The sequence below is a fragment of the Chiloscyllium punctatum genome, chromosome 15 (genome assembly GCF_047496795.1).
Source record: "Chiloscyllium punctatum isolate Juve2018m chromosome 15, sChiPun1.3, whole genome shotgun sequence".
In the NCBI taxonomy this organism is placed as follows: Eukaryota; Metazoa; Chordata; class Chondrichthyes; order Orectolobiformes; family Hemiscylliidae; genus Chiloscyllium; species Chiloscyllium punctatum.
In genome coordinates, this window is record NC_092753.1 from 26,705,851 (window position 1) to 26,721,465 (window position 15,615).

The 15,615-nt window shown below is 45.3% G+C and overlaps 1 protein-coding gene across 6 annotated transcripts in view; it reads left to right on the forward strand.

Moving 5' to 3' along the window:
• LOC140486142 (phosphorylase b kinase regulatory subunit alpha, liver isoform-like) overlaps positions 1 to 15,615 on the forward strand; it is a 115,735-nt gene that overhangs the window by 61,692 nt on the left and 38,428 nt on the right. For 4 of the 6 annotated variants that reach the window (XM_072584818.1, XM_072584817.1, XM_072584819.1 and 1 more), the window contains exons 20-23: positions 3,727 to 3,837; positions 3,936 to 4,115; positions 5,966 to 6,054; positions 9,589 to 9,731. In XM_072584818.1, the coding sequence (XP_072440919.1) occupies positions 3,727 to 3,837; positions 3,936 to 4,115; positions 5,966 to 6,054; positions 9,589 to 9,731 (523 nt within the window). The remainder of the gene's footprint in view (positions 1 to 3,726; positions 3,838 to 3,935; positions 4,116 to 5,965; positions 6,055 to 9,588; positions 9,732 to 15,615) is intronic. The other 2 variants (XM_072584821.1, XM_072584822.1) reach the window with 1 other exon arrangement.

The window sequence follows — 15,615 nt, forward strand, 5'->3', positions numbered from 1 at the left end:
AGTGGGCCCAGCACAGATCCTTGTGGCACTCCACTGGTCACAGGCCTCCAGTCTGAAAAACAACCCTCCACCACCACCTTTAAGTCTTCTACCTTTAAGCCATTTCTGTATCCAAATGGCTAGTACTCCTGTATTCCATGAGAGCTAACCTTGCTCACCAGTGTCCCATGGGGAACCTTGTCACACATCTTACTGAAGTCCATATTGATCACATCTACCGCTCTGCCCTCATCAATCCTCCTTGTCACTTCTTCAAAAAACTCAATCAAGTTTGTGAGACATGATTTCCCCCGCACAAAGCCATGTTGACTATCCCTAATCAGTCCCTGCCTTTCCAAATACAGGTAAATCCTGTCCTTCAGGATTCCCTCCAACAACTTGTCCATCACTGACATCAGGCTCACAGGTCTGTAGTTCCCTGGCTTGTCCTTATCACCCTTCTTAAATAGTGGCACCACGTTAGCCAACCTCCAGTCTACTGGCACCTCACCTGTGACTATTGATGATACAAATATCTCAGCAAGGGGCCCAGCAATCATTTTCCTACAACTGGGGAGATCAGGAACAGGGGTGACAGTTTAAGAATGTAGGGTAGATCATCTCAGATTGAGATGAGGAGAGGTTTCTGAATGGTGAAGCATATTCAGAGGGCTGACTGGCTGACTGCTCTTTCCATTTCCTCTGCTTCTGTGCTTTTTGAAGCTGCTCAGAATGCTGCACGTGTCTACCAAACCTCCCTCCACAACCCAACCCCACCCCACCCCACCCCATCCCACCAGTCTCCACCATTATCCACCATTATCTAGCTTTTCCAATTCTACCTTTTGGAGTGAATCAGAGAGTGGTTGTCACCTAGTTAATTCAGTTCAATTTGTTGTAAAGCAGGTCCATGTTTGTTGTGTCTGTAAAGAGTTTGATCCTGTACGCTGGATGGGAAAATGGTATTGGGATATCAAAGCAATTGCAGAAACATGGCTGAGGGAGGGACATGACTGGCAGTTTAATGTTCCAGGCTAGAGATAGCTGTTTGAAGGATAAAAGGGGAGCTAAGAGAGGAGGAGAAGTGTCATGTTGGTACTATTCCTGGGGCATCATCCAGTGTAGCTATATGGGTGGAACTCAGAAATAAGAAGGGGGTGATCACTTTGTACTATAGGCCCCCCATTAGTCAGCAGAATACTGAGGAGCAAATAAGTAGGGAGATTTTATAAGTATAGGAGATTTTAATTTTAAAAATAGACTAGGACTGCCACAGTGTTGAGGGCTTGGATGGGGAGAAAGTTTTTCAGTGTGTTCAGGTAAACATAATCAATGTGTAGATGGTTCTAGCAGGGCAGAGACAAAACTTGACTTTCTCTTGGGAAATAAGGCAGGGCAAGTGACTGAGGTGACAGTGGGGACCAGTGACCAATTCTATTAATTTTAACATAGTGATGGAGAAGGATAGGTCTGGTTCAAAAGTTAAAGTTCTAAATTGAGGCAAGGCCAATTTTGATGGTATTAGAGAGGAACTTTCAAAAGTTGATCAGGAAGGCCGTTTGCAGAAAAAGGGGAGGTCTGATAAGTGGGAGGTTTTCAAAACCGATGTAGCAAGAGTTCAGGGACAACATGTTGCTGTTAGTGTGAAGAGCAAGGTGGCAGGAGGTGTTGAGGCTGTGGTCAAGATAAAGGAGACATATATCAGGTATAGGCAGCAGGGATCAAGTAAATCCCTTGAGGAGTGTGATGGGTGTAGAAATACACTTTAGAGGGAAATCAGGAGGGCAGAAAGAAGAAATGAGGTAGCTTTTGCTGATAATATTAAGGAGAATCCAAAGAGATTCTACAGGTACATTAAGGGCAAAAGAGTAACTAGGGAGAGTGACCCCTTAAATAGCAATGAGGTGACCTACTTGTGGAGCCACAGGAGATAGGTGAGATCCTAAAAGAATATTTCTCATCAGTATTTACCATGGACAAAGACATGGAAGCTAGGGCACTCGAAGGAATAAATGCTAATGTCTTGAAAAGAGTCCGCATTACTAGAGAAATGCTTGGAGGCCTTAAAACGCATTAAGGTAGATACATCCCCAGGACCAGGAAGTTGTAGGAAGCTCGGGAAGAAATTGCAGGACCCCTAACAGAGATATTTGTATCATTGACAGCCATGGATGAGGTACAGGAAGACTGGAAAGTTGCTAATGTGGTGCTAGTAATTAAGGAAGGCTGTCAGGAAAAGCAAGGGAACTATGGACTAGTGAGCCCAATATCATTATTAGGTAAGTTGTTGGAAGGGATTCTGAGAGACAGGATTTACACACATTTGGAAAGGCATGAACTAATTAAGGATAGTCAACTTGGCTATGTATATGGGAAATTGTGTGTCACAAATTGATTGAATTTTTTGAAAAGGTGACCAGGAAGGTAGATGAAGGCAGACTGGTGGATGTTACCTACATGGACTTTAGCAAAGCATTCAACAAGGTTCCGCATGGTAGACTGGTTAGTAAGGTTAGATCATATGGGTTCCAGGGAGAGCTATTCAATTGATGGCAGAAGAAGATGGTGGTAGTAGAGAGCTGGTTTTAGACTAGAGGCCTGTGACCAGTGATGTGCTACAAGGATTGGTGCTGGGTCTGCTATTTTTTGTCATTTATCTAAACAATTTGGATGAGAATATTGGAGACATAGCTAGTAAGTTTTCAGATAACACCAAAATTGGTGGTATATTGGATAGTGAAGAAGGTTATTTAAGAGTAAAATAGGATTTTGATCAGTTGGGCCAGTAATGGAATTTAATGCAGAGAAATATGAGGGGTTGAATTTTGGTAAGGCAGATCAGGGCAGAACATACAGTTATTGGCACGGCCCTGGGGAGTGTTGTTGAATAATGTGTTCTAGGAGTGCAGGTACATAGTTCCTTGAAAGTGGTGTCACAGGGAACAGGATAATGAAGATGATTTTTGGCACACTTGCCTTCATTAGTCAGAGCATTGAGTATAGGATTTGGGACATTATCTTATAGAACATTATCTTATACAGCACAGTATTGATGTTCGGCCTTTTATCCTACTTTAAGATCAGACTAACTTGCATAACCTTCATTGTACTAACTTGCATGTGCCTATCCAAGAGTTGGTTAAATGTCTCTAATGTCTCTGACTCTACTACCACTGCTGGCAGTGCATTCCATGTACCCACTGCTCTGAGTAAGGAACCTCTCTCTGACATCTCCCTAAAACCTCCCTCCAGTCACTTTAAAATCATGCCCCTGTTGATAGTCATTTCCGCCCTGGGAAAATGTCTCTGGCTATCCACTCTATCTATGCCTCTCAACATCTTGTACAGCTCTATAAAGTCTCACCTCTCATCCTTCCTGGCTCCAATGAGAAAAGCCCTAACTCACTCAAGCTTTCTTCATAAGACATGCCCTCCAGTCCAGGCAGCATCCTGGTAAATCTCCTCTGTACCCTGTCTAAAGCTTCCACATCTTTCCTATAATGAGGCGACCAGAACTGAATACAATATTTCAAGTGTGGCCTAACCAGAGCTTTATAGAGCTGCTGCACAACCTTGCGGTTCTTAAACTCAACCCCCTGCTAATGTAAGCCAACACACCATAAGCCTTCTTCACAAAAGGGGTCCCTCTCCCTAGTTACTCTTTTGCCCTTAATGTACCTGTAGAATCTCTTTGAAGTCCTTTCAGCAGTTATTTTAGACAACTTGCTGCTGCTGTGTATATTTTAGGAAATCAGCCCAGGAACAAGTCTTGGGACGAATGTCAGGAAAGACATCTTGTGGAGAGGTTTGATGTCGAGAATCTGCCACGAGAGAGAGTTTTTGTGAAATCGTCGAAAGGTGATTTACAAGTATCTGGCTGCTTTGTCTTCTATTAAACAATCCAAATAATGGGTCTGGACTTGTGCTGTCTACTGTTTATTTTTTCACGTCCACAGGTGATAGTGAAGATGAGCTTGTGAAATATATAAATCATCTGCTCCAAAGCACAACACCCATGTCGAAGCGATTGCCTCCGACATCGATAAGTCCAGGCATGCATCACGTGTTTGAGGCTGCTCACACTACCAGGGACATAATATCAATGGTGGCCAAAACGAAGGGACTGGAGTTACCAAGTAATCAGCTTGCTTGTTCTGATTGAGAATGATACAATTTATTTACCTTTATGCTCTTGATACTGAGTGGTATTATTCTGTTCAAACCTGAAAACCTAGTGATTTATTAATGAAGGTTCCACTGTAAAATCATGACACTATTGCTCTACCTTAAATGATTACAAAAAACATTACAGCACAGGAACAGGCCCTTCGCGCCTCCAAGTCTGTGCTGATCCAGATCCTCTACCTAAACCTGCTGCCTATTTCCCAAGGGTCTGTGTCCCTTCCCTCCCTGGCCATTCATGTATCTGTCTAGAAACATCTTAAGTGACGGTATTGTGCCCACCTCTACCACCTCCGCTGGCAGCACATTCCAGGCATCCACCACCCTCTGTGTGAAGAACTTTCCACCTACATCTCCCCTAAACTTTTCCCCCGCACTTTGAACTCGTGACCCCTAGTAATTGAGTCCGCCACTCTGGGACAAAGCTTCTTGCTATCCACCCTGACTAAACCTCTCATAATTTTGAGGCCTCAATTAGGTCCCCCCCTCAACCTTCGTCTTTCTAATGAAAATAATCCTCATCCTCTCAACCTGTCCTCATAGCTAGCACCTTCCATACCAGGCAACATTTTAGTGAACCTCCTCTGCACCCTCTCCAAAGCATCCACATCCTTTTGGTACTGTGGCAACCAGAACTGTACGCAGTATTCCAAATGTGGCTGAACCAAAGTCCTATTCAACTGTCATACTCAATAGCCCGTCTGATGAAGGAAAGCATGCCATATGCCTTCTTGACCACTTTACTGAACTGCGTTGCCACCTTCAGGGTATAATGGACCTGAACACCCAGATCTCTCTGTTACCTTCAAGGTATTCAAAATTTGGTTACTTATAATCTAAGCCAAACATTCTAGCTCCCATTTCCCTGTACACACGTTTCACAAAAAAAATTCCTAGCCAGGTATTTGTCAGATATGGGAAGATTAACTATCTGGGCTGGTATCCAAAGGTTTGCAGATGGGTTAAAATTCCTTTGACCTTCCACTTGCTGACAACAACGATTTCCTCTAAGAACTCTCTAACTGTGCCCTAGTTGCAGACTCCCCATTAAACACAGGAATCACGACCAAATTAAACAGATTAGCCTGAGAAGGAAATCTCTTGCTTGTGAATGAGCACACAGACACATACACAAACTGACATATATTCACACTTGCACATACACTCTCACAAATTCACAAATACTTGCATACATGCATGCACTCGCAAATGCGCGTGCGCGCGCACACATACACATACACACACACAGATATTTTCTCACATACACAGTCTTCCACAACACAAACATTCCCTCTCACACGCACAGACATGCTTCCACACATGGATGTGCTACCACACATGCGCACTCTTCCCCACACACACACACACACACATGCTGTCTCCCACACACACCTTCCCACAAACACACACATCCACATTCTGTCATGCACAAGCGCACACACACACATTGGGAGAGCACAGGCGTGGGACAAAGACATACACTTTCCCACAATCACACACACGCCCCCTCTGTCTCACCCACACATGTGTGTGCTTAAACACACACGCACACACACACACCAAACACACACACTCCCACAAATGTACACGCACACTCCTGGGCTCAAATAAACGTTCACACATACACATCACATGCACACACGCATTGGAAGTGGCTTAATTGTCTAATGTAAGGGAAATCCCTTCCTGTCTTTCTGAGTGTAGTAATGCCCAATACTGAAACAACTCTGAGACCTCTGTACATATTAACATTGTCCACGACTGCTGAATCCTACGTGTCTCCTTTGATGTTTTTTTTACACAGATGTTTCCTTGTACCTGCCCATTAAAGTTCCAATTCCTCAACAGAAAACTTCAAACTTATTGGAAGTCCCAAAGCTGCAGCCAGGGAAGGTTAGTGTTTAATGTGATTCATTGTATTGACATTTTAAACAAACCTATTGAAATAGGGTCACAACTAAAGAACTATTCAAGCTGTGCAGGATGGTTTTCTTTGAGTAGTATAGCAGTACATTACCTACTATTTGCTATCACCTACACCAGATAAAATGGGAATGTGTAGAAAAGGTCATTTGGCCCATCAGACCTGTACTTCTGTCTGAACACGTTTCCTAATTAGTTTAGCTAGTTTGCTTTCTAGCTCCAACCCAACAAAAGATTTCAATAAAAATGAAATCCTGCCACTGCTGGAGATCTGAAACAAATGCAGAGGATGCTGGAGAAACTCAGCAGGTCTGGCAGCATCTGTGGAGAGAAGAACAGATTCATCTGAACAAAGGTCACTGGACTCGAAAGGTTAACTCAGTTTCTGTCTCCACTGGTGCTGCCAGACCTGCTGAATTTCTGCAATATTGTGTGTGTCTGGTAGAAATTATTTTCTCGTGCTCTACAGGGCCCAACCTGAACATGATGATAAACTAATCTCTCAGGCTCACTGCGAGTTTGAGGGTGTGTTCTTTTATAATTTTGCAGTCAACAAATCTTGACTTCCACAAGTTGTCGGAATAGGCCATTCTGCCCAACCAGTCCATGCTGGTCTTTAAGCTCCATTCAAGCCATATCCCATTCTTCCTCATCTGAATTCATCTCTGAAATCCTGTATTCCCATCTCCCTCATGTACATGTCTAATTTATCCTTGAACGTTCTCCATTGTTTCCCTCCGCCACTCCCTATGGGACTGAGTTCCATATTCTCACCATTCTCTGGGTAAAGTTTTTTCTTAGTGAATGCTGTTTTTTTTTGCTAAACTATTATATAAACACTATTCCCACATAGGAGAATCCATTCTCTACTACTTCTAGTTCATCTTGTTTTTTTTGAGATCCCTCCTCCCCTCTTTGCATCTTTCTGTTCACCTTTTACTCTGAGAAACTGGTTCATATGGAGCCCACCCCATTGGTACCATTCCAGCCCTGATTGAATTCTGCTCCCTGCGTCCTGTAAAAAGATCTGACGGCCCCAGAAGGGGTACAGAGAAGATTTGCCAGGATGATAACCAGCACTGAGAGACTGCAGTCATGAAGACAGGTTGGAAACTTTGGAAGTGTTCTCATGACAGAAGTGGGCTGATGGAGTCGTTGAGGATGATCTGAAGCTCTGATTGTGCAGAGAAGGAGAGAGTCCGTTGCTCAGTAACCATTGATTGTAGATTCCAATCACTGACCACAAACATCAAGTAGGGGAGGCAGGAATAAGGAGAAATGTTCAGTTGTTAGGATCAGGAAAGATCAATTGGACAAGGGGATTGAAGTGAGACACGTGCTCGAGCATAAGGGCTGTAAGAGTTAGGGACAAAGTAGCAACAGTACAGCAAGGAAGGTGATTCTTTCAAAGATCTAGCACAAGTGGATGGGCTGATTAGTCTCCTTTGGCACAGTACGTGTGAATTTGGAGCGGTCATAGGTGGTTCAGCCCCTCCAGCATGCTTCACTATTCAACATCGTGACTGATCTGGTCACTAAATGTGGTCTCAATTTGATGTGCTTGTCTCCCCTTGATTGCATCTAACACTCTTATTATCATCAAGAATCTGTCTGCTTCTCTCTCTTTCTCTCTCTCTCTCTCTCTCTCTCTCTCTCTCTCTCTCTCTTCTCTCTCTCTCTCTCTCTGTAAGAATCCTTACAGCACAGATAGAGGCCATTCAGCCCATTGTGTCTGCATTGAGGCAGACCCATGCCTTCCCATCCATGTAACCTCACATTTAGTTTGGTTAATCCACAAGACCTGCACAGCTTTGGACTGTGGGAGGAAACCAGAACACCCAATCCACACTTCTCTCTCTTGTATTCTCTCTCTCACTCACTCTCTCACACACGCTCACACTCTCTCTCGCTCACTCTCTCTCTCACACACATTCTTGTGTTCTCTCACTCTCTCTCTCACATGATGGACCCTCAGCAGACCTCCTCCCTGGGCTAAGCTGTGACATCTACTCTGATTTACATCCGTCTGCCATTTGCTTTCATCACAGACAAAAGGAGGGATGGGGTGAATTTAAATTTGAATCTACATTTCCCTTCTTGAGCCTGAGACAGGGAGGTACTGTTTGATTTATTCTTTTCCTCTTTCACTCCTGTTCCCAAAACACTGATTTTTGAAATAGACTTACAACAAAGCATTTAAACCGAAGTCAGAATTAGGGCTAACTAACGAACCATTTGAAACATACGGCAATTGCTTCATTACTCTTTCCACATACACAAGCATTCAGGAAATTAATAGACAATAGGTGCAGGAGTAGGCCATTCTGCCCTTCAAGCCAGCACCACCATTCATTATGATCATGGCTGATCATGCTCAATCAGTATCCTGTTCCTGTCTTATCCCCATAACCCTTGATTCCACTATCCTTAAGAGCTCTATTAAGGACAGGTGCTAAGTTCTAGGTTTGATAGCTTTGGTAATCCAGAGGTATTTAAAGCCAGTTCATGTGAATTGCTGCTTCCCAGAGTGTGTCCAATCATAGTTTGCTCAATAAGCTGGGTCAGGTAATTTTTAACTCCTTCCGAGCAGGATGTCGGTTTCCCAGTGAGCGGTGGAGAGGCTGAAACCAAAAGAAAAAATACTGGAAAATCTCAGCAGGTCTGTCAGCATCTATAAGGAGAGAAAAGAGCTGATGTTTCGAGTCTAACTGACCCTTTGTCAAAGATTTGACAAAGGGTCAGTTAGACTCGAAACATCAGTTCTTTTCTCTCCTTGCAGATGCTGACAGATCTGCTGAGATTTTCCAGCATTTTCTCTTTTGGTTTCAGATTCCAGCATCCGCAGTATTTGCTTTTATTTATGATGGAGAGGCTGTATTGATAGGGCGGGATTTTGACCCAGTTACAGTGAAGGAACGGTGATATATTTACATATCAGGATGGTGAGAGGCTTGGAGGGGAACTTACAGGAAGTAGTCCTCCCATGTATCTGCTGCCCTTATCCTTCTAGATGGAAGTGGTCATGGATTTGGAAGGTGCTTTCTTAGGATCTTTTATGGATTTCTGCATTGCGTCTTGTAGTTAGTACACACTGCTGCTACTGAGCATCTGTGCTGGAACGAGTGGAGGTGGTGCCAAACAGGCTTTGTCCCGGATAGTGTCAAGCTCCTGGAGTGTTGTTGGAGCTGCACCCATCCAGGCAAGTGGGGAGTATTCCATCACACTCCTGACTTGTGCCTTGTAGATGCTGGGCAGGCTCTGGGGAGTCAGGAGGGGAGCTACTCGTTGCAATATTCCGAGCCTCTGACCTCTAACTGTAGACAGAAAGTTTATAATGGCAAGACATCTGGTTCAAAATGTGACAAAAATACGACACTTATGAAACAGAGTGGTGCACTTGGGCACATAGACTCTGAATGTTGTTGTCGTTCAGTATTATGCTTGATATAAATAAATGAACAAACAAGTGAGGGAACAATTGCATTGTTTATATTTTTGTTTTAGATCAAGTCGGATCATCAGGTGGATCTGAGTTTGCCCAAGGATGCTCGTGGTGAGGTGGACATTGCTTCACTTGTGGAACAGCTGAAGGAGTGCCTCACACTGCAAGATCAGGCGGATATCCTTTATATTCTGTACGTCATTAAGTAAGTGGCACTCGGATGCATTTCCATCTGCAAGGCTTCGTGTTTTATCTGTGCACTTTGTTTCCACTTCCCTAAGAAACCTCCTTTCGGGATCTTGAAGGGTTAAACGCCAGAGAAGAATTGAAACCAATCCTTCCTTCCCTTTAGTTGAAAGATAAGCCCATCCCATGGGTTTTCCCCATGAGAAATGCCACTTAAGGAGCTATTGGGCTGCACCTTGCACTCTTGGTGACCACTGCAGATGGTCAAAAGCGATTAGGCTGCAGTGATCTGATAATTTAACATGCCCAGGTGATTCCTGGCAGCTACCACCTCATTCACTGACCTGGCACGGAATGATCCCGGGTTTAACCTTTCCAATCAGGATGTGCCTGGGATTGAGATCTTCATCGAGGCGGGTGGGACCCTGCAAGAGACGATCCACTTCGGGGGAAATCTGGAGCCAGGAACCTTTTCAGGATGAAAGTTCTTCCCAGCTTTGAATGCCATCATTAACTGCAGCGTGAGATTCCCTGTGCAGTATGTCCTTCTCACTGTGATTGATCAAAGTGAGAATGATAGTCAATTTGGAAATATTCAGCATGTCCATCACTTCCACGGACAGTGCCACCATTCTCGGTTTTCAAGGGGCCGCCATGTTTCTTTCACCGAATCGAACTGTAAACCTATTTCATGATTCTGGTGTCACTTGCAAGTTCTCGGTTCGTATTCTATTTTTGGAGCTGTTACTATCAACTTTTTGACCCTTTGGTGATTTTTATACATAGAACATAGAAAAGTATAGCACAGAACAGACCCTTTGGCCCATGATGTTGTGCTGAGGCTTAATCCTAATGTAAAATATAGTAACTTAACCTATGCACCCCTCAACTCACTGCTCTCCATGTGCCTGTCCAGCAGTCACTTAAGTGTCCCTTTCCTGTTGAGCAGGTTGGTGTATTGCATTATTATCTGTTTGTTTACATAGATTCATAGAATCCTGACAGTGTGGGGACAGGCCATTCGAGCCCATTGAGTCCACACCAACCTTCCAAAGAGCATCCTACCCAGGCCAATTCCCTGTAACCCTGCATTTCCCATGGCTAATCCACCTAGCCTGCACATCCCTGAACACTGTGGGCAATTTAGATTAAATTAGATTACTTACAGTGTGGAAACAGGCCCTTCGGCCCAACAAGTCCACACTGCCCCGCCGAAGCGTAACCCACCCATACCCCTACATCTACATTTACATTTACCCCTTACCTAACACTATGGGCAATTTAGCATGGCCAGTTCACCTAACCTGCACATCTTTGGACTGTGGGAGGAAACCGGAGCACCCGGAGGAAACCCACGCAGACACGGGGAGAACGTGCAAACTCCACACAGTCAGTCGCCTGAGTCGGGAATTGAACCCGGGTCTCAGGCGCTGTGAGGCAGCAGTGCTAACCACTGTGCCACCGTGCCGCCCACTGCCACCGTGCCGCCCATTTAATAAGATCAATCCACCTAACTTGCACATTTGTTGGAGGAAAGCGGAGCACCCGAAGGAAACCTACACAGACACGGGGAGAATATGCAAACTCCAGACAGATGGCCACCCGAGGGTGGAATTCAACCCAGCTCCCTGGAACTGTGAGGCAACAATGCTAACCACTGAGCCACTGTGTTGCCCTTAATGGTGATGTATTTCCAAGTCAGGATGGCGAGTGGCTTGGAGGGGAACTTACCATGTGGTGTTCCCATGTATCTGCTGCCTTTATCCTCTTAGATGGAAGTGGTCATGGGTTTGGAAGGTGCTGTCTAAGGATCTTCGCTGAGTTTACTGAGAAATATATGTATTTCATGTGCTGCCTCACAGCTCCAGGGACCTGGGTTCAATTCCCGCCTCGGGCAACTGTCTGTGTGGAGTTTGCACATTCTCCCCATGTCTGCGTGGGTTTCCTCCGGGTGCTGTGGTTTCCTCCCAGAGTCCAAAAATGTGCAGATTTGGTGAATTGGCCATGCTAAAATTGCCCTGTTTCCACACTGTTAGGAAATCTTAAAAAAAAAATGAAGGTACCCCATACGTTAGGCTACTCATTAAGCTTCCATGTTACTGAGGGGTGTTTTTCTGATAATGCTTATCAATATTGGCTAACCAATAGGAAAGAGAGACTTGGAATGAGGGGTGCATTTTCCGGGTGGCAGCCTGTATCTAGTGGAGTGCCTCAGGGATCAGTGCTGGGGCCACAATTACTTCCAGGACTTATTAATGACTTGGTTGAGGAAAGTAGATGCAATCTAGCAAAACTTGCAGATGACACAATAATAGGTGGGAAGGTGAAGTGGTGAGAATAGACTCGGTGTTTGCAGAGGGATGTAGACAGAATCAGTCAGTGGGTAAAAACTTGGCAGATGGGATATAATGTGGGGAAGTGTGAGGTCATGCACTTCAGCAGGATGTATGGAGGAGCTGAGTATTATTTAAATGGAGATAACTGAAGAGAGCTACGGAACAGAGGGATTTGGAAGTCCATGTGGCATGAAAATGTCGCATTGACGTCCAGCAGGTGATAGGGAATGTGAATGGACCTAATTTCAAGGGGAATAGAGCAGAACAATGTGGAGGTTTTGCTAAAACTGCTTGAGGCACTAGTTTGACCACAGCTGGCATACTGTGAACAGTTTTGGTCCCCTTATCGAAGGATGAGAAAAGAAAATAGCATTGGAAGCTGCCCAGAGAAGGTTCACTGAGTCTGGAGCGACTGACTTATGAGGAGAGGTTGAGTAGGTTGGGCCTGTGCTCATTGGAGGTGAGAAGAATGAGCGATGACCTTATTGGAGCGCGCACAATTCTCAGGGGGAGCTGTGGAGAGTTTGCTTCCCCTTGTGGGACAGTCTTGGATCAGAGGGCGTCATCTCAGAATAAGGGACCACCCCTCAAAACCGTGATGAGGAGGAACTTCTTCAGTCAGGGGGTAGTGAATGTGTGGCATTGTTGACTGCAGATGGCAGTTGAGGCTGATTCATTAAATACAGTCAAGGCTCAAGGAGGGATACGGAGGAAAGTGGAGTTGAGAATTCTCAGATCAAACGTGATCTAATTGAATGGCAGAGAAGATCTGATGGGCTGAATGGCCTAATTCTGATCCTACCTCTTAGAGTCACGGAGATGTACAGCATGGAAACAGACCATTCGGTCCAACGCTTCCATGCCGACCAGATATCCTAACCTAACCTAATCTAGTCCCATTCACCAGCACTTGGCCCATATCCCTCCAAACCCTTCCTATCCATATACCCATCTGGATGCCTTTTAAATACTGTAATTGTGCCATTTGTGTTCTTTTTGAAATCTAAAATCCTTGGCAGCTATTTCAGATTCCTACAAACGCCACGTTGGGCCGAGTTATATTTCAACGGGCCTTAAATAAACAATCTCTCTAGTGAAACCTAATACTTGCTGAAAGTAGTGGTGCAAGAAAATGTTAACAACATGAGCCGAGGACCTTCTCCCACCTCGCTCTGCAGTTACACAAATCCCAGTCATCCACTGGCATCAATCCAGGGAATGTTTCAGCTTTAAGTTCCTCGCTGCGAACATTAAATGCCAGTGATTATCTGATGAAGCTTTTGAACATTATTGGCCGCATCACCATAACATTGACGTACTTGAAGCTAGTTTCATTTTGCACTATTCTCTTCCTATTCTATCCGAGATGGTCAGATGCAAAGATCAGATTAAAAAGCTAAGCTCAGGGATACTGCATGTGCTTCTTAAAACAAAAATTACAATCATCCTGCTTTCCCTCCAGTTGGGTACAGACTGGAAATATTCTCTGTTGTCTAATAGTTGAGGTATAAGTGAAGGAGAGTTAACTGTCCAATCAATTCTATGTTGGTTTATTGATGGATCAAGCTGGGTCCAGGTTTCCCTGTGCCAAGTGAAGCAGATCCTGCGGTTAATCACTGGCTGAGCTGGGATTTGCATGGAATTCTTTATGCTGTTCTCAGCACGGATTAATCCCGTCTTCACTTGCCTCGTGGTTATAGAGTTGTACAGCACAGAAGCAGACCCTTCAGTTCAATTCATCCATGCCAATCAGATATCCCAACCCAATCTAGTCCCACCTGCCAGCACCCAGCCCATATCCCTCCAAACCCTTCCTATTCATATACCCATCCAAATGCCTTTTAAATGTTGCAATTGTACCAGCCTCCACCACTTCCTCTGGCAGCTCATTCCATAAGCGCACCATTGTCTGAAAAGGTTGTCCCTTACGTCCCTTTTTAATTCTTTCCCCTCTCACCTTAACCTATGTCATCTAGTTTTGGACTCCCTTACCCTGGGGAAAGACCTTGACTATTTGTCTTATCTATGCTTCTCATGATTTTATAAACCTCTATAAGGTCACCCCTCAGTTTCATATGCTCCAGAGAAAACAGCCCCAGAATATCCAGCCTCTCCTTATACTTTAAATCTTCCAATCCCAGCAATGTCTTTGGAAATTGTTTCTGCAAGAGCAGCTTCCTGCTGGAGCTGGCTGTGAAACTGAGCTGCGCACTAAGCTGGTGGCAGTGGGCAGGTATGCATCAAGTCATAGAGTCCTACAGCTGGGGCATGCCGTCCAAAATGTCCATCCACGCGAACCCCATTTCCCTGCACTTGGCCCATATCCTTCTAATCCTTTCCTATCCATGTAATTGTCCAATCCAACACTGTGTCCCCGCCCCCCCCCACCCTGGACCAGTTAGTTGGCAGGTGTGTGTGCGTGTGGGTGTATGCATGCGCGTGTGTCTGCACGTGTGTATGTGTCTCTGCATGCACGTGTGTCTGCGTGCGCGTGTATGCATGCACGTGTGTCTGCGTGCGCGTGTATGCATGCACGTGTGTCTGCGTGCATGTGTGCTTTCCCACAGGTTGGTGGATATCCCTGTCCATCCCAGGCTGTCTGTAGGGAGCAGGGAGAAGTAGCGGCATTGCGGAAACCTTGTGGGGAAACCTGGACTGGTTTCTCCAAGAGACTGATTTGGATTCCACTCTGGAAACTGGCAGGGGAATTTGACCAGGAATTTATTCATACTTACAGCTGGCCCTGAGACCAGAGGGCAGGATTACACAGGATGTGGATTCCCTAATCCACAATGAGCCCAAAACAAGCTCCCACTCCCACCTGGGGATCTCGGGTCAGGGGAGAGGGCAGCCTCTGGCCTCTCGAGGGAAACACCAGCCAAATGGCTGTTCAGTGGCCCCAGGGTGGGGTAGATTTGAGTTTTCAGCCTGCAGTTGGCTGACAGCTCCCCATCACTGAGGTAAGAGGTAGCGAAACCCCTTCATGACCCCAAAAGTCCTTTAGAGAAGGTCCCATTCAAGCCCCCTGCCCTCCCGACTGTCCAAAATGCCTGGGTGTCAGTTATTGATAATTGCCAATTTAAAGGTCTCTGGGTGCCCCCATTGGATTGGACAGCACTGTTACTGGGGTGCAGTAAGGGGTAAATGGGAATGGGAGTATGGGGGAGATGGGGGTGTTGTGAGGGGTCAGATTATGAACGTGCCTGCAGAAAACCAGCCACCTTGGGTTCATCTGGCCTCATGAGGATTCAGTGAGCTGTTGGACTGTGTATTGCCCCTGTGCTGCCTTACAGAGTCACTTAGTCAGCTGAAACCCTCCCCCTCACGCTCACCATTTGCTGCCAAATTTCCATTCGGGAGGCTCATGCAAAGACAGGCATGGAACCATTGTTGTAGATACAACTTGCGTGAATACATTACACAGGTTGTTAAAGTTGAGATTTCCTTGTGTGGGGCTCATTTTGTCCAGGCCTTGGTGGCATGCCTCATGGGGGGAAGGTTTCAAGACAAGGCCAAGAGGAGTAGGTCTTGGAGTGGGGCTGAAGGGGGAGGCATTGGGAAAGGCCT